This window comes from Equus asinus, chromosome 17 (genome assembly GCF_041296235.1).
Source record: "Equus asinus isolate D_3611 breed Donkey chromosome 17, EquAss-T2T_v2, whole genome shotgun sequence".
Taxonomy (NCBI): Eukaryota; Metazoa; Chordata; class Mammalia; order Perissodactyla; family Equidae; genus Equus; species Equus asinus.
Window position 1 is genome coordinate 9199544 of NC_091806.1, and position 22189 is coordinate 9221732.

The 22189-nt window shown below is 41.0% G+C and overlaps 1 protein-coding gene across 1 annotated transcript in view; it reads left to right on the plus strand.

Moving 5' to 3' along the window:
* Positions 1–22189, plus strand: part of HSD17B12 (hydroxysteroid 17-beta dehydrogenase 12) — a 154697-nt gene that overhangs the window by 118734 nt on the left and 13774 nt on the right. Inside the window, exons 7-9 of the mRNA XM_014861237.2 lie at positions 7930–7964; positions 15461–15542; positions 17130–17195. Of these exons, the coding sequence (XP_014716723.1) occupies positions 7930–7964; positions 15461–15542; positions 17130–17195 (183 nt within the window). The remainder of the gene's footprint in view (positions 1–7929; positions 7965–15460; positions 15543–17129; positions 17196–22189) is intronic.

Genomic DNA, 22189 nt, shown 5'->3' on the forward strand with positions numbered 1-22189 from the left:
CTGTCATTTTTGGGGAAGTCAGCTTATTTTGGGAAAATTTAAGTAATGGAAACTCTTAGCATATTATAGTCTGCTGATTTTGGAAAAACTGTGATGGTGTATGCATTATTTCTTAGAGTTTGTAAATTATGGCTTTATTATTAATTGGCATGCAACGCTCTGTTCTGGACATTTCTTTTCTTTTTCTTTTGTGAAATTATTTTAATATATATCAAACCGGAATTTATTACAAAAGGAAAAACGTTTTTTATGAGGTGGGGTTGAATTTCAGGTTGAGTCATTTGGGGTAGGGGGGTGATGGGAAATGCAAGGAAGGCTCTTAACTTCCACAAAGACTTAAACATTAATAAAGAGGAAAATGAAATGACCTTCAGAGATCTCAAAGCACTCTAAAATCTTTATCTAATTAAGCTTTTCACCCCCCGCGCAGTAAATATTCTGTTAGCCATACAGTGAGATTCTAAGAATTTCTAATTAGGTTGTATTCTGGGTACCACAGGGCTCAAGTTATACAGTTTGCCAAAGAAACACGTGCTGTGTCATTCTAGTATGACTTCCAATGGAGTTACCGTCGAATTTCTCCAAAACGGGCATTGTGTAACATCGCTGTTACTTTATGTAATTGTTTTCACTGCTATAGTGTGATTTTCAAAAGTATTGTTAATGATTCCACTTGGAAACCTGTTTAAGGCATTTGCATCTATTTCCTTCTAACTTGTGTGGGTTTCTTTTTCAGTTGCTTGAATTCAGCTTGTGTTTACTCCATGCTTTGGGGCAGACACAGGGCAGAAATGGACAGAGTAGCTATTCATGGTGTGCTCACTGTTTGTCTGAGTAGCCTGGATTCTTGGGGCTTTGCCCAGATTCTAGGGCTAGTTGTTACACTTTATTTCCTACTTATATATAATGGCGATACAGGTGACAGTATTTGTTTCCTCATTTTACTAGGATACCTTGAAATTAATCCTTTCACTGGGGTTTTTGGTTGGCTTTTCTAGCATCAGGCAGTAGTCTTTTCTTTGTACTGTTCTCTCCAAAAAATGACCAAATGCCAGAGCTTCCGTGAAACAAAAATAATTTGCTTGTAAAAGTAAATTACTTCTTTGTAAAATAATTTGCGTAATTTGCTTGTGTTCTCAGTTTTCATACTAAAGAGTGGGGAAGCCTAGATTGGCTTTGAGTATAAAATAAATTTCCTTCTACAAAATCTTGATTACTGATGCCAAAGAAGTGAAAAAAAAAAATTATTCATGTTAATTTCTTTTAGAAATAAGATTTCTTGTGGGGCTTTTCTACTTACAAAAGCAATGCAAGATTGTTGCCAAAAATATGATAAATATTTAAGAATACTAAGAGGAAAATAAATCATTTATCATCCCAGCCACAGATGATTACATTTTAATATATCTTTTTCAAGAATTTTCTAGACCAGCCAATGCATTTTTTAAATTATGTATTTCAACTAAATGATCTAATAGTACTGATTTTGATTTTGTATTAGCTAAATGAGCCTCTTATTTATTTCCCAGCCAGAATATACCTAGCTGTGGCAATAAATACCGCTAAATATTTCACTCTTGAAATTGAATCCATGGTGTCCCCAGAAGGAATTCTGAATTGAGCTGTCGTTGGTAAAGACTTCCATTCATCTTAGTACATTTGTATGGTGTGTGGCCAGCTGGCATACAAGATGAGGCAATATCTAGGTGTGATATAACATAGATTGACCTTTCCCCTATTGATTTTAGGCTTTTAGGACTTTTTTCTGGCAAGGCTTGATGAAACTGTCACTAAAAAATTTAGCTATCTAAATAGGATATGTTTTTTTTCTGCAAGGATTTGAAGCGCTCCTCGTTGTGGAGGTACGATTGCAACTTTGATCACTTTTTAGGAAAGAATTAAATTTAAATTGTTTGCTATATACTTTTGGAAACAACCCTGACACAGAAGAAAACAAGTGTAGAAATCATGTTTACTCCCACTTTTCTAATATTCTTAACCACTGAAGTTACAAGTTAGGATAACCTTATTTTAGCAATATCTTAAAAGGACCAAAAAAATTTCCCGGTACAGCAATTAGCACCTGCAGATGGCCTAAAATTAGCATATTGAGTTAACTCCGGTTAACTCCAGCTCCTGAGCTGTGAAATGGAGTTTATATAGTGAGATTTCACAGGAATGCTTGGTGTATGATACAAATAACCAGATATCAAGATACCAACTGATGCATATAAAGTGAAATGAGACTACTAATAGCATAGTTAAAATATCTATGTAAAACTTGATGTTAAAGAGAATTTAATTGGATGTGAACATAGTGGAGCCTGTCTGTTACACATAGAACGTTAAGAATTATTAGTATCCACGTGCCCAAATGAAGCAGGCTTGAAATTGAATTTATTGTGACCTGGAATCTGATTAGAAGGAAAGATAATCTAAGTATCGATGAGGGCATTGATCAGGTTATAAAGCATCCAGAGTTCAGGTGAAGTTTGCTCAGGTCTTTCAGTGTCCTTGTTATTTGACAGAACAAAAAAGATGTTCCACTTGATGGCAAGGAGGAGTAATTGAGCGTCAGGATTCAAAGAGAGAACCCAATGAGCAGTGTGGAAGAGTTTCACGTTTTCACGCGAGGGCTGTGTCTTGGCTAATGGGACATTTGGTCACTGAGCATCCAGGAGGGATTTCCGGCCCTTGAATAGCCAGGCATTGAAAACACTGCTTCTTCCTTTGTGTTAACTTATTAAAACTTGAAGTTTAACTTAAGAATCTATGTTGGTACTTGCTTCAGCAGCACATATATTAAATTGGAATGATACAGGGATGATCCTGACCCCTGCACAAGGGGTCCTTACCTTTCTTATACCACTCATGACGTATGTTACATATGTCATGACAGAACTTTGTGAAACGTTCCATAATTTTGATGTTCTCTAAACTTACTGTGGTAATCATTTTGCAATTTACACGTCTATCAGATCACTATGTTGTACACCTTAAACTAATACAAGGGTATATGTTAATTATATCTCAATAAAATTGGAGGAAAAAGAATATCTTTTGAACATGTCTATACATTGCAGACCATCAAGAAAATATTTAATGTTTAGCATGCCGTCGATGTAATTTTGTAAGTAAGATTGTATTTCATGGAGCTTTATTTTGTCTCTGATCATTTTCTGGATAATTTTTGCCATTCAGAAAGGAGACACTTAACATTTAACACACACACAGTGTAAGGGAAAAAATAGCTCCCAACGTATGCATTTATAGTTCCTTAGTGTCCTTAGTGCTGAAAGTGATGTTTCTTATGGACTGTACTTAAGTATGTAAGTTTACATCTTGGAAAAAAATCTGAATTGAACTTTAAAACTCTGTACAACCACTTGTATGTTCATATGGTACTGAGATTCTGGTCAGAAGAACAGAATCCATCAGCAGATCTTGTAGACTTTCCTAACAGTTCTCCAGGTTGATCGCTGCCTACAAATCCCTTTCCTTCTCTTCTTTTGTGTCGGACAGCTAAACGGTCAGTGACTGTGTAGCGAACAAGTCTCCTTTCCTTATTACAAATGTGTGCACGTGCACACACACGGCCCCCTACCCCTGAGTCAACATTTTATCATCAGCCTTCTCCTTCCGTATTCTGTTTCTGGTGGTCTCAGGGCTTTGGGAAGCTGACCAATAGCTTCTCTTCACAAAATGGTTGGAGACCTCTTTATGATACATTAGCGTTATGGTCCCCTGGTGAAATGTGCTAAATAATGCCAAGAATGCATATAATCTATCCTTACAATAAAATACGTGCCTGATGTCCATCTGTTTGTACCAGCCTGGGAAGCTGTCCATGATGTGTAGTATGATAGGCAAATTGTGTGACATATGTAACAGGATGCGCATGCTTTTTACTTCTTTATATGCTTCGTCCATTCAACAAAAGGTTTTTATGATTGCCTCGATTCTCCAATGCATTCATTGTAGTTTCTTGCAGCTGTTTGCCTTTTTGCATTCTACTAGAATTTTTTTCTGCCTAGTGAACTCCAATTTATTCTTTTAGACCTTGGCTGAAATATGATCTGTGAAGCTCTACCTGATTCCCCAGACATAGCTAGTCTTCTCCCAAGCATCGGTGCCCTCCGTCCTTACCTTTCTTATACCACTCATGACATTGTCTTGTAATGATTTATTTCTGTAAATATCTGTTCTCTTGCTAGATAGTGAGCTCCCACCACCCAGCCCGAGTCTGAGGACCTAACATGGCCTTGGCTGAACAGAAGAATGCCTCTTTATTACTTCCTGTTGCTTCAGGCCATAGGTTGATATGCGTAGAGCATTTTAAGAGCTCTTTTGTCTCCTGGATTTGGTAAAGTAACATCAAATGTATTTTGCCATGCCAGTTTGAGATTTTTTTTTTAAAAAACTGCTTTATTGAAGAACAATTTACATATCATAAAATTGATCCATTTTAAGTGTTCAATTCAGTGGTTTTAGTAAATTTACAGAGTTGTGCTACCATCACTATAATCCAATTTTAGAACAATTCCATTACCTCAAGAAGATTGCCAGCTGAGGTATTTTTATTTATTTATTTATTTTTTGAGGAAGATTAGCCCTGAGCTAACATCTGCTGCCAATCCTCCTCTTTTTGCTGAGGAAGAGTGGCCCTGAGCTCACATCCATGCCCATCTTCCTCCACTTTATATGTGGGACGCCTACCACAGCATGGCTTGCCAAGTGGTGCCATGTCCGCACCCGGGATATGAACTGGCGCAGCCTGGGCCGCCGAAGTGGAACATGCACACTTAGCTGCTGTGCCACTGGGCCGGCCCCTGAGGTATTTTTAAATATTGATGGAACTGTCCAGAAACTTCTGTGTGGTGAGTTAAAGTGGATGACCTCAAAATTTGTCATTGTTTATGGCTCTAAAGTATGTAGGGCACAACATACTTAAAGAAGGCCTAGGTCGTGTTGCTGCATCCTAACAGAATAGTGCATGCTGACAGTAAGGGACACTAATTTCTCCTTGGAGGCTTACCCTGTGATGTGTCTATGCCAAGCCCATTATATACGTACCTCATTTGAGATTCAGAATATAATAACCTGTAACATGGATACCTTCTTCATTTAACACATAACGCAGAGGAGAATAAGGAACTAATAACTTGAGGTCATACCACTAGTAGGTGGAATGAGAATTTTGGCCTGACTACGAACCACACTTGCCTTAACCATTCAATAGTCTGTACTGAGCAATTGCTTACTACGTGCTCCTATAAAAAGACAAACCTTAGGAAACGTGTAAGCAAATTTGAAGAATTGTTTTCAATCTGAGAAGACAAGAGGTGATTGTGTTGAAAGGATAAACTCTGAAACCAGCTTCTTCTTTGACTTGGTTCCGTATAGTTTGGTCTGAGGCCCAGCGGGCGCAGTCTGAATGGGGTCAAGCAGACCTAGAAAGGAGAAGAAATAGGGCCGTGTTTTAAAAACTCTACAATATTGAGGCCATTTGGGCTGTCAGCATAATTTCTGATTGTGTTTGCTTTGGGGATTGTTTCTTTTTTGTTTCTTGTTTCTTAAAATATTAATATTTGTTTCTCTTTAGCAACATAAGTGGTCAATTATATTATTTAGAATGTTGGCTTGGCTGCTCTAACAGAGATCTAGTAGTGGTTTAAACAAAAGAGAGATTTATTTCCCTCCCAGATAAAAAGCTGAGTGGGTAATCAAGGTTTGGCAGAGTAGCTCCACGATCATCAGGGATCTGCTCTTTTTATCTCATTGCTCTGCCACCATTACATGTGGCTTTCCTCTTGGGGTCTAAGATGTCTGTTTTAGCTCCTTCCATCACATCCACATCCCAGCCATCAATATAAGCGAGGAGCAGGACAAGTGTTTTCTTCTATTGTAAGGTCATGACCAAGAAGTTGCACATATTACTAGAATGTAGTCACAGGGCCACATGCACTGTGAGAAAGGATATAGAACATACAGTTTTTATGGGGGGCAGTGAGGGTGGGAAACAGGCCGTACATCCAGCTGAAAATTCAGCTGTGGTAGGCATCCCACATATAAAGTGGAGGAAGATGGGCACGGATGTGAGCTCAGGGCCACTCTTCCTCAGCAAAAAGAGGAGGATTGGCAGCAGATGTTAGCTCAGGGCTAATCTTCCTCAAAAAATAAATAAATAAATAAAAATAAAAATACCTCAGCTGGCAATCTTCTTGAGGTAATGGAATTGTTCTAAAATTGGATTATAGTGATGGTAGCACAACTCTGTAAATTTACTAAAACCACTGAATTAAACACTTAAAATGGATCAATTTTACGATATGTAAATTGTTCTTCAATAAAGCAGTTTTAAAAAAAAAAATTCAGTTGTTACATATTAAGGAAAGAATGAATTGTTAGAGGACAATTGGCAAACTCTGCCCCATCATTCTGTGAAGATGAGTTTAATCTGAACAGTGTAGACCAGGGAGGGAGATGTGGGGTGCTTTAGGGCAAACTCTTTCTTTTGGTTTCTTTTTTATCTGCGCCAGACGATTCAGCCCAATCCAGACAGTTCTGTTGAAATGATTGCCCTTGGCTTTGAGGATACTTCTTTGTCTGTTCCGAAGTTGGCAGTGTGTCAGTCTATCTTCCATGGCGCAGTGTCGGTTTGAACTTGTGTTTTTACCAGAAGAGTCTATGCAGCAGCTCTGGGGTTGACATCTGGGTTGGGAGTGCTGCATAGAGGTTTACCTTGGTGAAGTCTGGAGGCGCTTTCTTTCTTCAGAATATTTCTAGGAAAAAAATTCTCTTCTCATCAGAATGCTATTTTAATTAAGACAGTAGTGTTCAAGGTAAAAGGTTTATTGCCGTGCATGCAAACTTTTCTGTGACAAAACAGCGTTTGTTTCTTAGAAAATTAGTGATATCTAGGAGTCAAGAATTCATGTTCCAACCTTAATACTTAACTATTGTTGTGGTCTTGACTAAGCCAGTGGACATCTTAGCTTTTCTTAGTTACTAATATCTGAAGCAGAGTTTAGAAGTAAGTAGCCTCTTGTTATCTTATATGTATTTCGTCAACAATTATGAAGTCCTTTAAAAATGCAGGTGGTGTTTTTTCATTGTTGGTTACTGGAGATCACAGATAACCTTAACTTTCTTTAAGGATGAGATTTACTCACAACTAGCTAGGCCAACAAGAAATGAATGTGAAGATACAATTAATCTTTGCCAACAGGTCACTTTATGGCATTCTTCAAAAAGCTTTTTGTTTTGGTGAGGAAGATTGGCCCTGAGCTAACATCTGTTGCCAGTCTTCCTCTTTTTGCTTGAGGAAGATTGTCACTGAGCTAACATCTGTGCCTATCTTCCTCTATTTTGTGTGGGATGCCACCACAGCGTGGCTTAATAAGCAGTGCTAGGTCCACGCCTGGGATCTGAACCTGCGAACCCCAGGCTGCTGAAGTGGAGCATGTGAACTTAACCACTATGCCACCAGGCTGGCCCCTCTAAAGGCTTTTTTGATAGCAAAAGACCGTTTAAGCTCTTGAGATTAGAAAGCTTCAGTAATCTTGGCAGGCAGGATATTTCCTGTGATAACATATGTCCATTACTGAGAATGCATTTTGGGAGTAGATGTCACTGTAAATCCTTAATTATTTGAAGATCTCTGTGCCAATATTACATTCCAGCCAAGACTAATTTCAGCCAAGTTCACTGAAAGCCTTCCCAATGTTATCTGCAGTAATTTCCTCTGATTCCTTCTTAGCACTCTTAACACAGCCAAAGCATATGGAGTACACACGGTAACCCGCTGCCTGTGGAAGTGGCGAGTGGCTTCGTGATCCCCTTCCCTTTTGTGTGGGTGGCTTCTCTCCACTCTTTGTCTGTTGCCTGCATCCTCAGCCATCACGAATGTTTTGTTTTTCTCTCTTGCAGATGACACGACTGGTGCTGCCTGGCATGGTGGAAAGGTGAGTCACAAGCTCACACACAACACTGGGGAGACAGAGCTCATGATTATTTATAGGGAGAATCCTTTCTTTGAAGAATTCACTGCAGTGACTAATGAACCTGCCCTCCACGTCTTAGCAGCAGAGTAATGTGCGGGCGAGTCACACGGCGGAGCATGAGTCAGCCGCTGGTGGAGGCCTTTTCCACTCGATTCTCTTTTTATTTACCTCTCCAGGGTTGTGGTGGTTCCTTTAGATCAGGATTAAAAAGTCTGCTTGAGTCACCAGCACTAACTCAATTGCCTGCTACTCTGAGGGGGTGGATAGAGTTCCTGGGGTTTTCCCGGGAATACCATCTTAAAGCTGTAGCTCCCAGAGCCAAAGTCCGTGGAGTCTCATGAACCAAGACCCCACCTTCTGATTTTTCAGTTCTTCCTGGGTAAATGGATGTGTAAGGAACTTAGGCATGTTGTAAAGTGATTATAAGATGTCACACCCATCCTTGGAGGAAAAGGCTACGTCCACTAACCACAGTTTTCTGTGTTCCAGTTTGAATTGGGTTTCTCTAGGATACACGCCCTGTCTTCATCTTCATTGAGAAATGTGTTATAGCGTTCTTACATTTGCATCGGCATGAAGTGTAACATTGCAGTTAAGCTCTGTTCCTCCCTTGGAGAAGCCTGAGCAGTGGCTAGCCTTCACAGAAAACCTGTTGAAAAGAGCTGGGCTTGCTTCTGGAGCCAGCTTGATCATTTGCTCAATTTAGGCTTCACAGTCATTCTTCCTCTGCAGAATAGCTTTGAGTTTGGACAGGATCCAAAGGGGTGACAGACAGCTTTGGAAAGGGCTGACCTGAGCATCCTGCTTCTGGGAAGAAAGCTCTCTGACCAACTTCTTGCAGGGTTTTCAGCTAATGTTCACTGAGTACATATCATGGGCCAGGTGTTGGAGTGAGAACTTGATAATGTGTTAACTCATTTAACCTTGATGGCATCCCACCATTTTACAGATGAGGAAACTGAGATTCAGAATCCATTTTGTTTGGCGTCTACAGACGCTGGTTGTGAAACTGCTTCTTAGCAAGGCTCCTTGTTTGTAATTCCATTTTACATGTAGTTTTGTCTATTTTAATTCCTTTAGTAAAATTCCCCTTTAAAACCTTTAAACTGCTTTTTGTGGGTTGGCAGTGGCAGTGTGCCCCTGATGGTCAGATATGGAAGTGACAGACAGTGGTCAAACCGGACCACAATCCTAGAAGATTGCAGAGCATTGGGGCAGACGGGGTGGATACCCAGGAGGGATGAAATTTGGGCCATCAGCTTCATCTTGGTTTTGACATCTGCAAGTGACAGGTTATTAACTGAGGATAGTAAATCTATCCATTAGAAAAGAAGTGCTTATAAACCACAGAGGTATTGTAAAAGGAATTTTTAAGTGTGTTGGTGAACACCATATCAAAAGAGATAATGGTTGTGAAATCATTTTTCAGATCCTAAAGTATTGGATTCAAGGTGGGGAGGGCGAAAGAGGTAAAGGGGCACATGTGCATGGTAACAGATGGAAACTAGACTTTTGGTGGTGACCTGATGCGGTCTACACAGAAGCCGGAATATGTGATGTCTGCCTGAAATTTATGTAATGTTAAAAACCAGTGTGACCTCAATAAAGTAAAAAAATAAAGTATTGGATTTAAGCAGTCATCGAATTTCGGTACTTTGAATTAATTGAAACCAACACCCCTCATTTGACTGATAAAAAGTGAGGCCCAAAGAGACTGAGTGCTGTTGAAGCTACATAATTAGTTAGTAATTATGATACAAACATGATACAAACATAAGGCGCTAGGAACTTTACTCCTATCTCTGTCGACCTAGCCGCCATGATCACAGTTAGCTGGAGCATTAGATAAAAATAAAGAATGCAAAGAAGAGCATCCATCCATTCAACAGACATTCACTGAGCCGTTTATCGTGGAGTAGGGGCCGGCCCGGTGGCGCAGCGGTTAAGTTCGCACCTTCCGCTTCTCGGCGGCCTGGGGTTTGCCGGTTCGGATCCCAGGTGCGGGCTTGGCACACCATGCTGTGGTAGGCGTCCCACGTATAAAGTGGAGGAAGATGGGCACGGATGTTAGCTCAGGGCCAGCCTCCCTCAGCAAAAGGAGGAGGACTGGCAGTAGTTAGCTCAGGGCTGAACTTCCTCAAGAGAAAAAAAAAAGCTTATCATGGAGTATACAGAAGACAAAATGGATCCTTGCCTTTTTAAATCAAGTTGCTTTTAAACTAAGGTTGAGAAATGATCTAGTGGAAAGCCATCATTAGGCTGTGGACTGAAACTAACATCCTGGGGGTGACTGTGGCCCTGGCTAAGAACTAGTGAGAAATGTCAGTAGATTTTATGAATCAGTATTTTTAGTTAGGAGAGGGAACAGCTCTGTCCACTTGAATTAAAGGAGTTACTAGTTGCATTCGTCATGGTAGGCTAACTGCTCCAACAGACGACCCCCAAATCTCAGTGGCTCAACACTATGAAGGTTGATTTTTCCCCCAGCATCACAGCCAGTGTGGGTCAGTGGTCAGGGCTCTGCTCTACCCGTTCATTCAAGGACCTCAGGCTCCTTCCATCTGGGGGCTCCCGTCTTCCCTTGGATCTTGCAGTTCTCTGCTGAATCCTGTGCATCCAGCTGGCAGATGAGGGAAGAGGGAATAAGGATGAGCCGGGCCTGGAAGTGGCGGACATTGCTCTGCCCACATTCCATGGTCCCGAGCTCAGTCGCAGGCTCCAGCCAACTGAAGGGAGGCCAGCAGTGTTGTTCGCCATGTGCCCAGAGGAAAGAAAAACTCCGAGTTAACAGGTCGTCTGAAAGCATTCTTCCTTACACATTATAAGTGATTTTATTACAGCCTGCCCTTTGTACCGTCCCCAGATGGCGTCTTTCCTAGGGTTGGTTTCCATAGTTTTCGTGTCTCCGTTGAGTAACGGCAGAGTCCTTTCTAAAGACCCCTTGTTGTTGTTGTTGTTTTCCCTTCACTGATTCTACCTCTGATGTATGAGATTTTCCAAACCCTCTAGAACTATAGCCTAGGGCCCACCGCCCACCACTCAACAAGGATCTGTAATCAAACTAAGGTATTATCACCAGAGAAGTAGAAAGTGCATAATTACGTTATAGAGGAAACTTGCTCTTTCCACTTGCCTGGAATTATAAACATTGTGTACAGCTGGAGCCAGGAAGTGGTTGCCATACCAACCATGGAACAGCTAAAAATAGCCTTTCCTCCTGAAGGTGGAATTATGACAGTTATGGTGTTTTAGGGCGGGCACTTCTCTTTCATGTGGTAAATGTTTGCAAACTTTCTTCCCCAAAGCAGTATTTGGATAATGTGTTTGGATTGCTGGTTCTAATTATGTACCTGACCCCGTGTTTGGATTCTTTTCTGACACAGAGCTCTGTTTTGATATATTTCTCAGTCTTCTTCAGAGTCTGTTAGAGAACCGTCTGTACCAATTTCAGCATTATGTTTAAGCTTAAAAAAAAAATAGAAAAACACATAATGACCCCCCAAGAACACACTTACGTACACTCCCTGGTCGGAATGGAAATGTGAAGAATCGTGATGGAGCCTTTTCCGCACGCTCTCCCTTGTCTGCCGTCCAGCTCTTTGTACAGTCGGCTGTCCGGGTTAGGACTGGCCCCGCGTCCCAGTTCTTCACGGCAGCGCCCCCTCCTCCCCGTTTCTCTCTCCGCACCTGCAGTGTGGGGCAGTGACGAGGTTCCTGAGGAAGGCCGAAATCACTGCCTTATTTCAGAGGAGAGCTGGCACTTCCGCCATGACAGGGTATTTCTGTAGAGCTGTGCACGAGGGGACTGCAAGCGTCTGACAGAATAGTGGGCCGTTTATGGAAGAATAAAGGCTTGGTGGTTTTTCCATGCAGGTGACAATTAAGGAGAGTCTTAGGATTGGCAGTTTCACAGATCTGAGGGAATTCTACTAAAGGGCATAGCTATAGGAAGCTATGTTTATATATATATACTTATGTAGGAAGCGAGATACTAAATTTTATAGGGTTGAGTGAATTCAACGTTTAGCTTGTGAGAAGGCTAGTAATTGAAGAGAATATGTGTGTATGAAATGGTGCTTCCTTGTCAGCAGTGGTGTTTTCTGCTTGGTTTTCGCAGTATTTTGCTTCTAGTAGAGCCTTAATAATTTGTCGCCGAGACACCATCGTGTGGCTGCTAGCAAGTAAGGAATGTGATAAATTAAGAATGTGATGTCACAGAAAATATTACTGGACTTGTTTATGTGGATATTTGTCATAACAAACTGGAAATGTGCTGAAGTATGAGCAGCATGAGTCTTCATTATGGAACTTTAGCAAATACGCTTAATGTCCCTTCCAATCTTAGAATTGGTCCCCAAGTCCCCGGAAAATGAGAGATTAACCAGGGTTTCGTTTTATGTTTGTTTCTGTGTGCAATTAAGCACACATTTGTCCTTCTGCCTGATATAACAGAGTTGTCATGAGTCTGGCTGTGCCATGGAAACTGGTTTGACGTCACTAATTCTGTTTAGATGGAGGATTAGAGCTAGACAAAGTAGTTGCTTTTAAAGACGAGTCCTTTGTGCCTCTCAGTCCTGAACGTTCATCCTCATCTCTGCATAAACAATAGATACTGTATACAGTACAAGGACTGAGGCAGCTAGACTAGTGTGTTAGTTATGCTTCAGACAGAGCGAAGTTGAATATTATTATCCTGGGAGAGAAAGAGAGAGAGGATTTTGTGCTGTCGTGTGCGTAGCTGTGGGAGGAAGGTTTCTGCCAGACAAACAAGTACGTGCGCTTCTTGGTAGCACAGAGTTTTTGTCGAAGGGGTGTTCCTTCTCCTCTCCTTTTGGTGCAATTATAAATGCTCTCCTTTTATTTACTTAGGTCAAGTGCATTCTCGCTTTATACTTTGTTGGTCTTGGATTTGTTTTGACGTATTTTTAGAATGCAGATACTGTGTTCTGAATAAAGTATCCTCAGATTCTGGCTTTTCACTAATTCCAACTAACTCTACCCCCTAGAAATTTTAAATTAGGGTAGAATATTTGAGAAACAAAAATTTCAGTTGCCTCAAGGAGTAAACAATTAATTGCCTGCATAATTGTGACATATTTGATTATTGATCTGCATTAATTTTGAAAACGGGGAAGAAGTTTCTATTATCTTTAAATGAATTTTCTTGTATTGAAACAATTTTCTTGTATTGCTATGGTGAGTGAAGCTTTAAGAGTCTGTTTTGGTGAGGTCAAGATTTAATTTTTAAAATGTATATCGTAGCATTAAACTTTAATCTTGGAAGACTTTTAAATTGTATTTCATTTGTGAGGAATGAAATTTAAAATGTAAATTTTTGTTCAAAGGCACAAACAACCACCTCGGCCCGTTAGAATATAATGGAGCACGTAATCTAACTGATAAAACCAGATTCAGTGAAAAACATCATCTTCTGCAACTGTTTCCAACTGGCTTTTTCTTCAGTTCCTCTCAATGAGTGAGGACATAGCAATTCCTGGTTATATGAGCAAAGGTTAAAATACAGCACAACCTAAACCTACAAGGATGCTTAGGGCTCAGGATGGGGGTCTGGGGGTCCAACTTGTCCGGATTTATTGTGTTGCATAAGATAAAATAGCTCTCTTAGCTTCCACTTGATTAGAATCTGCTCTGAGCTTAAGGATAACATTCCAATATATCATAAATATATTTCTCTCTCTCTTTCTCTCTTTTTTTCCCCACAGATTTATTGAGATATAATTTCACAAACCATAAAATCCACCCATTTAAAGTGCGAAATTTGATGTTTTCTAGTATATTCTCAGAGCTGTGCAACCATCACCACAATCTAATTTCAGAACATTTTTAACACTCTAAAAAAAAAAGATATTTTAAACATCATAAGTTAATACTACATTAAAAGTCTCCAGTAACAAAGTGATTTTTAGTCCATATTGATCAAAAGGGATTTCTCACAAATGTAGATAAAGTGAAATTACTAGATATTCATTGCAATTTACCATTGCTAATCTTAGAATGAGTGGGTTCTAACTTCTGATAGACGCTCTTACTCTCTTACCTTAAAATGTAAAAAGAAAGGCTTTTCTGTCTCTCAGAGAGACACAAGCAAAAAATACAAGGATGATATAATGAATGCATTGACTAAATAGTTCCAACTTTGTTCAAAACCCTAATATATTTTTAAATTTGAGATTTGATTTCTGTAACTAAAATGTTAATGGATTTCACTGCTTAGGAAAGTATGTGTCACTAATAAGGACTTCAGTTAAAAAACAACCACTTGTTTCTGGAGACACGTCAAGCGGAGGGTTCAGACTTCCGTTTGATGGTTGAGATAGCATCTTGCCTAGAGGCTGGCAGATGGGCTGAGTGACCTTTGGGGATCAGTTCTTTCCAGATTATGTCTAAAATAATATAGATGCCATTCAATCATGTTTCTTTTATTATTTTGCATAAAAATCTAGATAGTCTTTTTTTAATAATGAAAAAATAGGCCTTAGGGGAAGGAAATTCAGACCGACATCGAGACCCTGGAGTGAAGGAAAGGAAGCTGATCTGGAGGGCAGGAGGGCGGTGGGGTCGGGTTGCAGTAGCTGAAGAAGGGACCCCTCTGAGAAGAATGGATTTGAGGGGGAAGAGTTCGTTGTTAATTCTGTCTAAAATTCCTAAAACCCTAATTCCACACTTAACCCAACCCATGTATGCTTGCTCACAGCTGGTATATTTACAGCATTGCTTTCCTTAAACTCATTTTCATTTATTTGTAGAGTTAGTGATTCCTGGTTGCTTTCTAAGTTTTAACTTTCAGTAGTCTCTCCAAGTTACAGTAGAAACTGAGTTTTGCCTTTTGGCAAAAGAATATGGTTTGATGAACGCTAGAGTCACATAATAGGAGGGCGGGACATAAGCATTCACTCATTGCCAGAAGGTTTTATTACGTCCCTGTTCCGTGCTCAGGACGGTGCGGAGTGTTTTGAGAAAAAGTGGCAGACAACAGCTGTGACGTCCAGAAGCTTACGGTTTTGTTGAGGGAAGACAGTGTTTATACACTTAGAATGATTAAATACTGCAGCAAGGTAGTATGTGAGGATATGCCAAAATAAAGGCATACGAGGATTATAAGAATGTTTCTAAGAGAGAGGTCTTGGTGATGAGCCCAGAGAAGACCTCAGAAGGCAGAGATCAACTTGAGGAGACTGCAGATCTGATCCAGTCATGCCCCAGCTTACGAAGACTGAGAAATGAGCTAATTGCAAAGAAGAGCTATTTTTAGTTGATTGAGTTATGTCTCATTCACTGACCAAGCATATCACATGCTGATGAAAGGCAAGGAGGGATGTGTGTTAGAAAGACAGCTATGTTATTCTGTTTCAGATACTTACATGTCTTGATCTGCAGTTTACAAACAATTGTGTATATGATCTCATTCTCTTTACTTGGGACATTTTCCTTTTTAGATCTAAAGGAGTGATTCTGAACATCTCCTCCGCCAGTGGCATGCACCCAGCTCCACTGCTGACCATCTACTCTGCAACCAAGGTGAACAATTTTTTAGTAAATCATGTCAGAATAAGAAAGAGGAATCATTTTCAGTCTGAGAAATGAGCAAAGAACTTTCTAGAAGTTCTGTTCTTGGCAGTTTTCAAATGGACTAAGAAGAAAAGGAAAATATCCAGCACTGGTTTCAGGGGAGCAGAGCTGGAGACACACTGACTGGTGTAAACTTTACAAATGGGGCGTGAAGATCTCAGATCCATAAGTGCTTGTTGTCTCCCAGTAGTTTATTGGTTTTATAATTGATACCTGGGCCACTTAGCTCAGTTGATCGGAACATGATGTTAATGAGTCTAAGATTGGGAATTTGATTCATGAATGAGTCCGTTTTGTAGAGCGTAAGTTCCAAGTCTGCGGAGCTGAGTAGAAGGATTGGAGCCAGTCAGCACATAAATACACATAGTAGACACATGATAGACTGGCTGAGAGTGTGAGTATTTTGCCACATGAAAGAATTTACAGATATTTATTGTCACTTCTGGGAGTGAGACAAGAATTTTCCAGAAATCTCTGTAAGATGTCCTAATTTTATACAACATCACCATTGACCTCTTCATGTTACTACTGGGAAGATAATTTAGAATGCATTTCCTACTGCTATCATCTTCCTATACATTGTTGAGGCATAGGATACATCTCTGAAACGAAAATGACCATTGAGGTGCTGAAACGAAGCAAGCTTTTGGAGAAAAATATAATACACAATAAGAACTTGCAATATGTTAGGGCAGGAAAAGAGCAGAATGCCAGCCTTCTTTTTCACTTGGCTCTTTGTCCACTTGAAAAACTTAAGCAGCGACTCCTATCATTTGAAAAAGCTTGCCCCACCACCACCCCCGCCATCGACTTGCTTTCTGTATCTCTGAAAGATACAGTAGGCATGTTGAAAATGAACAGCACGTTTCGAAGTGATTGGTGAACTCCAGCTTCTTAACTGTTCTGCTCCACGGCCACCAGACTATTACTCATTGTGACCCTAGGAGAGTCATTATTGATACTTTGCATTTCAAGCCTGAGGTTGAGTCCATGTTTGAAAAATGGCACGTTACATTTTACAATGAGATTTAAAGTTGTGCTATCGGAAGAAGCTAGGCTGTCACAGTCCTCTCTACACTTCTTGGATCTTGCCATCCCAAGGGACCAAGAGGCTGCTTGCTCTCTTCTCCTCTTTACTGACAACAAAATCCCCATAGAATGGAGTTGACCAGAATTCATATCGTGTTTCTGTTTGAATGGCAAGTGGGGAGCAGGAATGCATCCTTTGTTATATAATGAAACATTTCTTCTTGCAAAGTAATTTTCTGAAAAAAGAAAAGATAAGAAGAACCTTTTCCAGTTAAATCAAAATTTGATTTGGATATTATATTTGGTAAGAGAATACTTAATTTAGTGGCAGGTAAAAGCAACTTGAGGTTTTGAGGAGTTGTTTTGTAAGGTCTCTTCTGCATTTGAAGTGAAAAGAATGATTAGGAACTACAGTGTTGAATGGGTCCTTATTTTTGTTGTCATGGCCACAAATCAGGCAGATTGGAGTAACGTGGGTGTTTTCTTCTTACTCCCACGCCCTCCCAGGCTTTTGTAGATTTCTTCTCTCGGTCCCTCCATGAGGAATACAGGAGCAAGGGCATCTTTGTGCAGGTGAGTGGAGTCTGTTTCAGTGAAGTATCCCTGTTTGTGTGTGGTTTCCACAGCAACTGTTGCTGTCTTGACAACGACAGAAAAATCACATTCCTAAGTAAGTGAACGTGATGTTGGCGCACCATTAAAGACATGGTTTCTTTTTCCTTTATGCACTGAAATCTAGATTTAAAAGAAATTATTCCCCAGAATTTTTAAGTAGGGATACCTACAGTAGAACTGAGTGCCGCATAAACAGTTGAAGCATAATTATTGTAAGTTCTTATGGTTTTATTTTGAGAGAATTAGACTATAATATCGCTTCCCTGCCAGGTATGTCAAGTGTGCTGTGACTGTGTTCCTAACCCAAGGTGTAGTAACCATAAGAGAGGGCAGAGAGCAGGCTAAAGCTAACTTTTACTAGAGCGAGGATGACTGCACGGGCGAGGATGAGATAGGTGTGGTAGTGATTTTCAATTCTTTTGAATAGTGGGAAAATATCCAAAACAGAAAACACTATTTAAATCTTTTTTTTTTTTTTTAAGATTTTTTTTTTTTTTTTATTTTTTCCTTTTTCTCCCCAAAGCCCCCGGTACATAGTTGTATGTTCTTCGTTGTGGGTCCTTCTAGTTGTGGCATGTGGGACGCTGCCTCAGCGTGGTCTGATGAGCTGTGCCATGTCCGTGCCCAGGATTCGAACCAACGAAACACTGGGCCGCCTGCAGCGGAGCGCGCGAACTTAACCACTCGGCCACGGGGCCAGCCCCGTATTTAAGTCATTTTTAAGTGTTCAGTTCAGTGGTATTATATGTTCACATTGTTATGCACCCATCACCACCATCTCTGTCTAGAACTTTCTTCATCTTCCAAAACTGAAACTTGGTATCCATTAAACACTAACTCCCCATTTCCCCTCCCCCAGCTTGACAACCACCTTCTACTTTCTGTCTCTGAATTTGACTACTCTAGGGGCCTCATACGAGGGGAATCATACAGTGTGTGCCTTTTTGTAACTGGCTTCTTTCACTTAACATAATGTCTACAAGTTCATCTATGCTGTCGCAAGTGACAGGATTGCGTTCCTTTCTAAGGCTGAAGAAAATTCCATTGTGTGGCTATACTGCATTGTGTTCATCCATTCATTGTTGATGGACACGTGGGTTGCTTCCACTCTTGGCTGTTGTGAATAATGCTGCTGCGAACAGGAGTGTACACCTGTCTTTTTGAGATTCTGCTTTCAGATCTTTTGGATACGTACCCAGAAGTGGAATTGCTGGATCATTCAGTAATTCTGGTTTTTTGGAGGAACCACCTTATTGTTTTCCATAGTAGCTGCCCTATTTTACGTTCCCACTAGCAGTGCACAAGGCTTCCAGTTTCTCCATGTCCTTGCCAATACTTATTTTCCGTTTTTGTTTTTAAATAATGGCCATCCTAATGGGTGTGAAGTGGTATCTCCTTGTGGTTTTGGTTTACCTTTCCCTAATGATTAGTGATGCTGAGCACTTTTCAAGTGCTTATTGGCCATTTGTATATCTTCTTTGGAGAAATGTCTATTCAAGTCCTTTGCCCATTTTTTAATTGGGTGTTTGCTTTTTATTGTTGAATTGTAGGAGTTCTTTGTATATTCTGGATATTAGCCCTTCGTTAGATACAAGATTTGCAAATGTTTTCTCCCACTCCATGGGTTGCCTTTTTATTCTATAGATAATGTCCTCTGATGCATAAAAGTTTTTAATTTTGGTGTAGTCCAATTCACCTGTTTTTTCTTGTGTTGCTTGTGTTTTTTGGTGTCATATCGAAGAAATCATTGCCAAATCTAATGTCACGAGGCTGTCCCTTTATGTTTTCTTTCAAGAGTTTTATAGTTTTAGCTCTTACGTTTAGTCCTTTGTTCCATTTTGACTTAATTTTATAGACGCCTTTGATTTTATTGTGTGGCTAACAGAAACAATGCTGTGAAAATGCAGCACACAATAAAGAGGAAGCAAATGAAGAGTTTTGATGGGCATCTAGCCCAAATTGGTTATTGTTCGACACAAATAACGGCTCACACCATTTCTATGCCTAGGCACATTTTTCACAATGTCTTGGGAGAAGTTGCAATTCTTACCCTTTTCCAGCTCCTGCCCACGACCTGCCCCCACCTCTTCACGTCCCCAGTGTTGACATGGCTTTCATTACTGTGAGCCTAGCATTTCAGTTTTTGCGACCTGAAGCCCCAAATGATCAACCATCATAATAATAGCTAATATTTGAGGGGTACTTTCCAGGCGCAGTCCTAAGCACTTCTTGTGTATCCATTTATTTCATTGCATCTCCTGATGACCTCATAGGATGGTGTGATCATCATCTTCTTTAAACTTACAGAAAGTGGAGTTTAGAGAGGTTGAGCCACTTACCCATGTTGAACCAGGCCTCAAGTCTGAGTCTGGTGGCAGAACCTTTGTTCTTAACCACTGGGCGACTTGCTCCAGGCCTTCAGGGCAGCATTGAACCCTTACGGGACCCATCTGTGTCAGGCAGTTGTGAGCCAGCAGGTGCTTGTTCCATTTCCTCCCTTCTGTCTTTAGACAGTCCAGATGGGCCTGAGTGTTATCTCGATCTGGCTTCTAAACCTTTTCATTCTACGAGTGGATCCTGGAGCTAACTCACCATCAGTGAGAGGGCGTGGTAGTTGGAAGAAGTTTCCTCGTCTTCCAGGGGCAACTTAGAGCCTGCTTCCTCTAAACCCCTCACTGAGGTTTCACCAAAAAGACCCTTGGATGTCATGGCCATTTGGTGCTATTACGATTTGCAGCTTTCCATAGGGTACATGGGGGAGGACAGGGTTTTCAAGAAGCCTGAATTTTATGCTGAACTCCCCCACTCCCCTTTGCTGAGACACCAGTCACCTTAATGCTCGTAGCTTGATTCTGCTATCTAGAACTGTATTTTGTAACAAGGAAGCCAGTCAAGCATCACATGCCACGCAGTGTTGTGCCATTTTCCCATTCTGATGAATCTATTGTCATCAAGCTATTAATTGAATAATGTTTAAACACATGGTAAGACTAGACAGGACCTGAAGGTCCCTTGGTAGGTGACCTAGAAGCTGTGTGACCAGAAGCTGTGAGCGTTTCAATGACAAAAAGGAGTAGAGGCCTTGTGAGCAGAGATGAGTGATCTCCAGACTTCTGTGAACGGACTGGACGGTCTCCTCTCTCATTCCCACAGCTTGTTTCCCTCAAAGGTCTTTCTCCACGTTTGCGGCCTGTTAATCTGCTGTGACCAGAAACCACTACAAAAATACATCAGCATTGTTTCCCAAAATATTGTACTTGGATAAACTTTTATTTTTCCCTACTAATGAATTCTAGATTACGTGAGTTCGTTGATCATTGTCTTCCTTCCTATGAATTCATTCAGGATCTCAGCTTCGAATGAATTTGGTGAAAAGATAAAGACTCAGATGTTTGTAAGGGAAAGTACAGCTGTCGCGTGTGTGTGAACACCTCAGAATGCTGAAGTAGCATAGGATCTCATCTTAATTCTGACCAAAGGGACAGGGAAATCTGGTCTCCATGAAGCTGAGAGTTAAAGATTCTTGGATTTTCTTTGGCGGCGTTGTATGTCTGCACATTTTGGGAACTAGGCGTATTTATTGGCCATTTCCCCTTCTGCTCCGTCCCGCATACTGTTTCCTGGCTGATCGTGTTAACACGCAGGTCAGATCACATTGCTTTCCTTCATACCTCCCCAGTGGCTGCCTGCCACGTTGAGGATTGAATCCGACTCCAGAAGGCCACCACCTCTCTTGCCACTCCATTGTCCCACCGTGCGTTGTGGCCAGAGTGCTGTTGCGGACATTGTGGTGGTCGGTGCATGCTCTGCCCTCTGCAGGGCCCACGGCTGGCTCCTCTGCTGGCACGCCCTTTCCCCAACTCCTCTCCAGGTCTGCCCTCCACATCTCCTCGCCCCACTCACGCCTGAGCCTATGAGCCTTATGCACCTTTCTAGGCTCAGGCTGCAGGTCACCTGCCCTGGGAAGCCTTCTCTCAGCCGCCAGGCCCATTTGGTCCTCTGCTCTCTTATTTCCTATTATCTGCCTCTGCCTGATCTCCCTGGCCCTTTCCCCTCCCCCGACTTCAATGTGCTCTTGAGAACAGGGCTTTTATCTGGTTTGTCTCTGTTGCTAATGGCATGTGTGATTTGGGGCCCCCTGGAGACCTGCCTTTGCTTGGCATCACGGAGGGCTCTGGTTATGCATGGCCATGCTTTGTGGCACCCAGGCATCTGTTTGGAAGGCCTTTTGAGCTGCTTCTCTTGCTCATATGCCTCTGGTCTTGAATTTTCAAAATCTCTACGTCTAGAGGGCTTCTGGGCTAGTGCTCTGTTGCTAAATTTCAGGTTCCTCTACTCTTTGGCAGGAAAGCTGTCTTTTTATGTCAACTGCCATGTGATTGTGTATCAGATGGCTCTTTTGGGAGGGGAAAAGGGTATGTTTTTCAAATTTTAGATTGTTTTATATTAATTCCTCATTAATATTTTTTCCTTTGCTTTTCTCTCCCCATTTTCCCTCAACTTCATTCCTAGAATTTTGTAAAAGCATTTAAAACTTCCTTCATGGGTTCGGATTTGCCATTACATTTCCTGGAAACACAAATAAACAGTGACAACAAGTGATCTAAATGCCCTGGAGGTGAATTTTAGGCCTGCTAGACTCTGTCTCTGATTTTGAAGTAGAGGATAAGAAATACATTCTTGGAAACCCTAGCCAAAGTGTGCTTCGTTGGTGAGGACTGTCTGTCCTCATTATTACCCTATAAGTAAAGCCCAGTCAAACGAAGCTTAGCTCTTCCAAAGGGCAAAATCATAAGTAATCTGACTGGCTAGCTGGGGGGCCCCAGTCCCTTCTTCTTCTGTACGCCCTGTGCCAACCACCCTGTAATGCTGAGCGAGGAAGAAATAACCAAGACTAAGACAATATCCGAAGACTATACTTCTTGAACTCTTACTCTGTAAAACTTTGACAA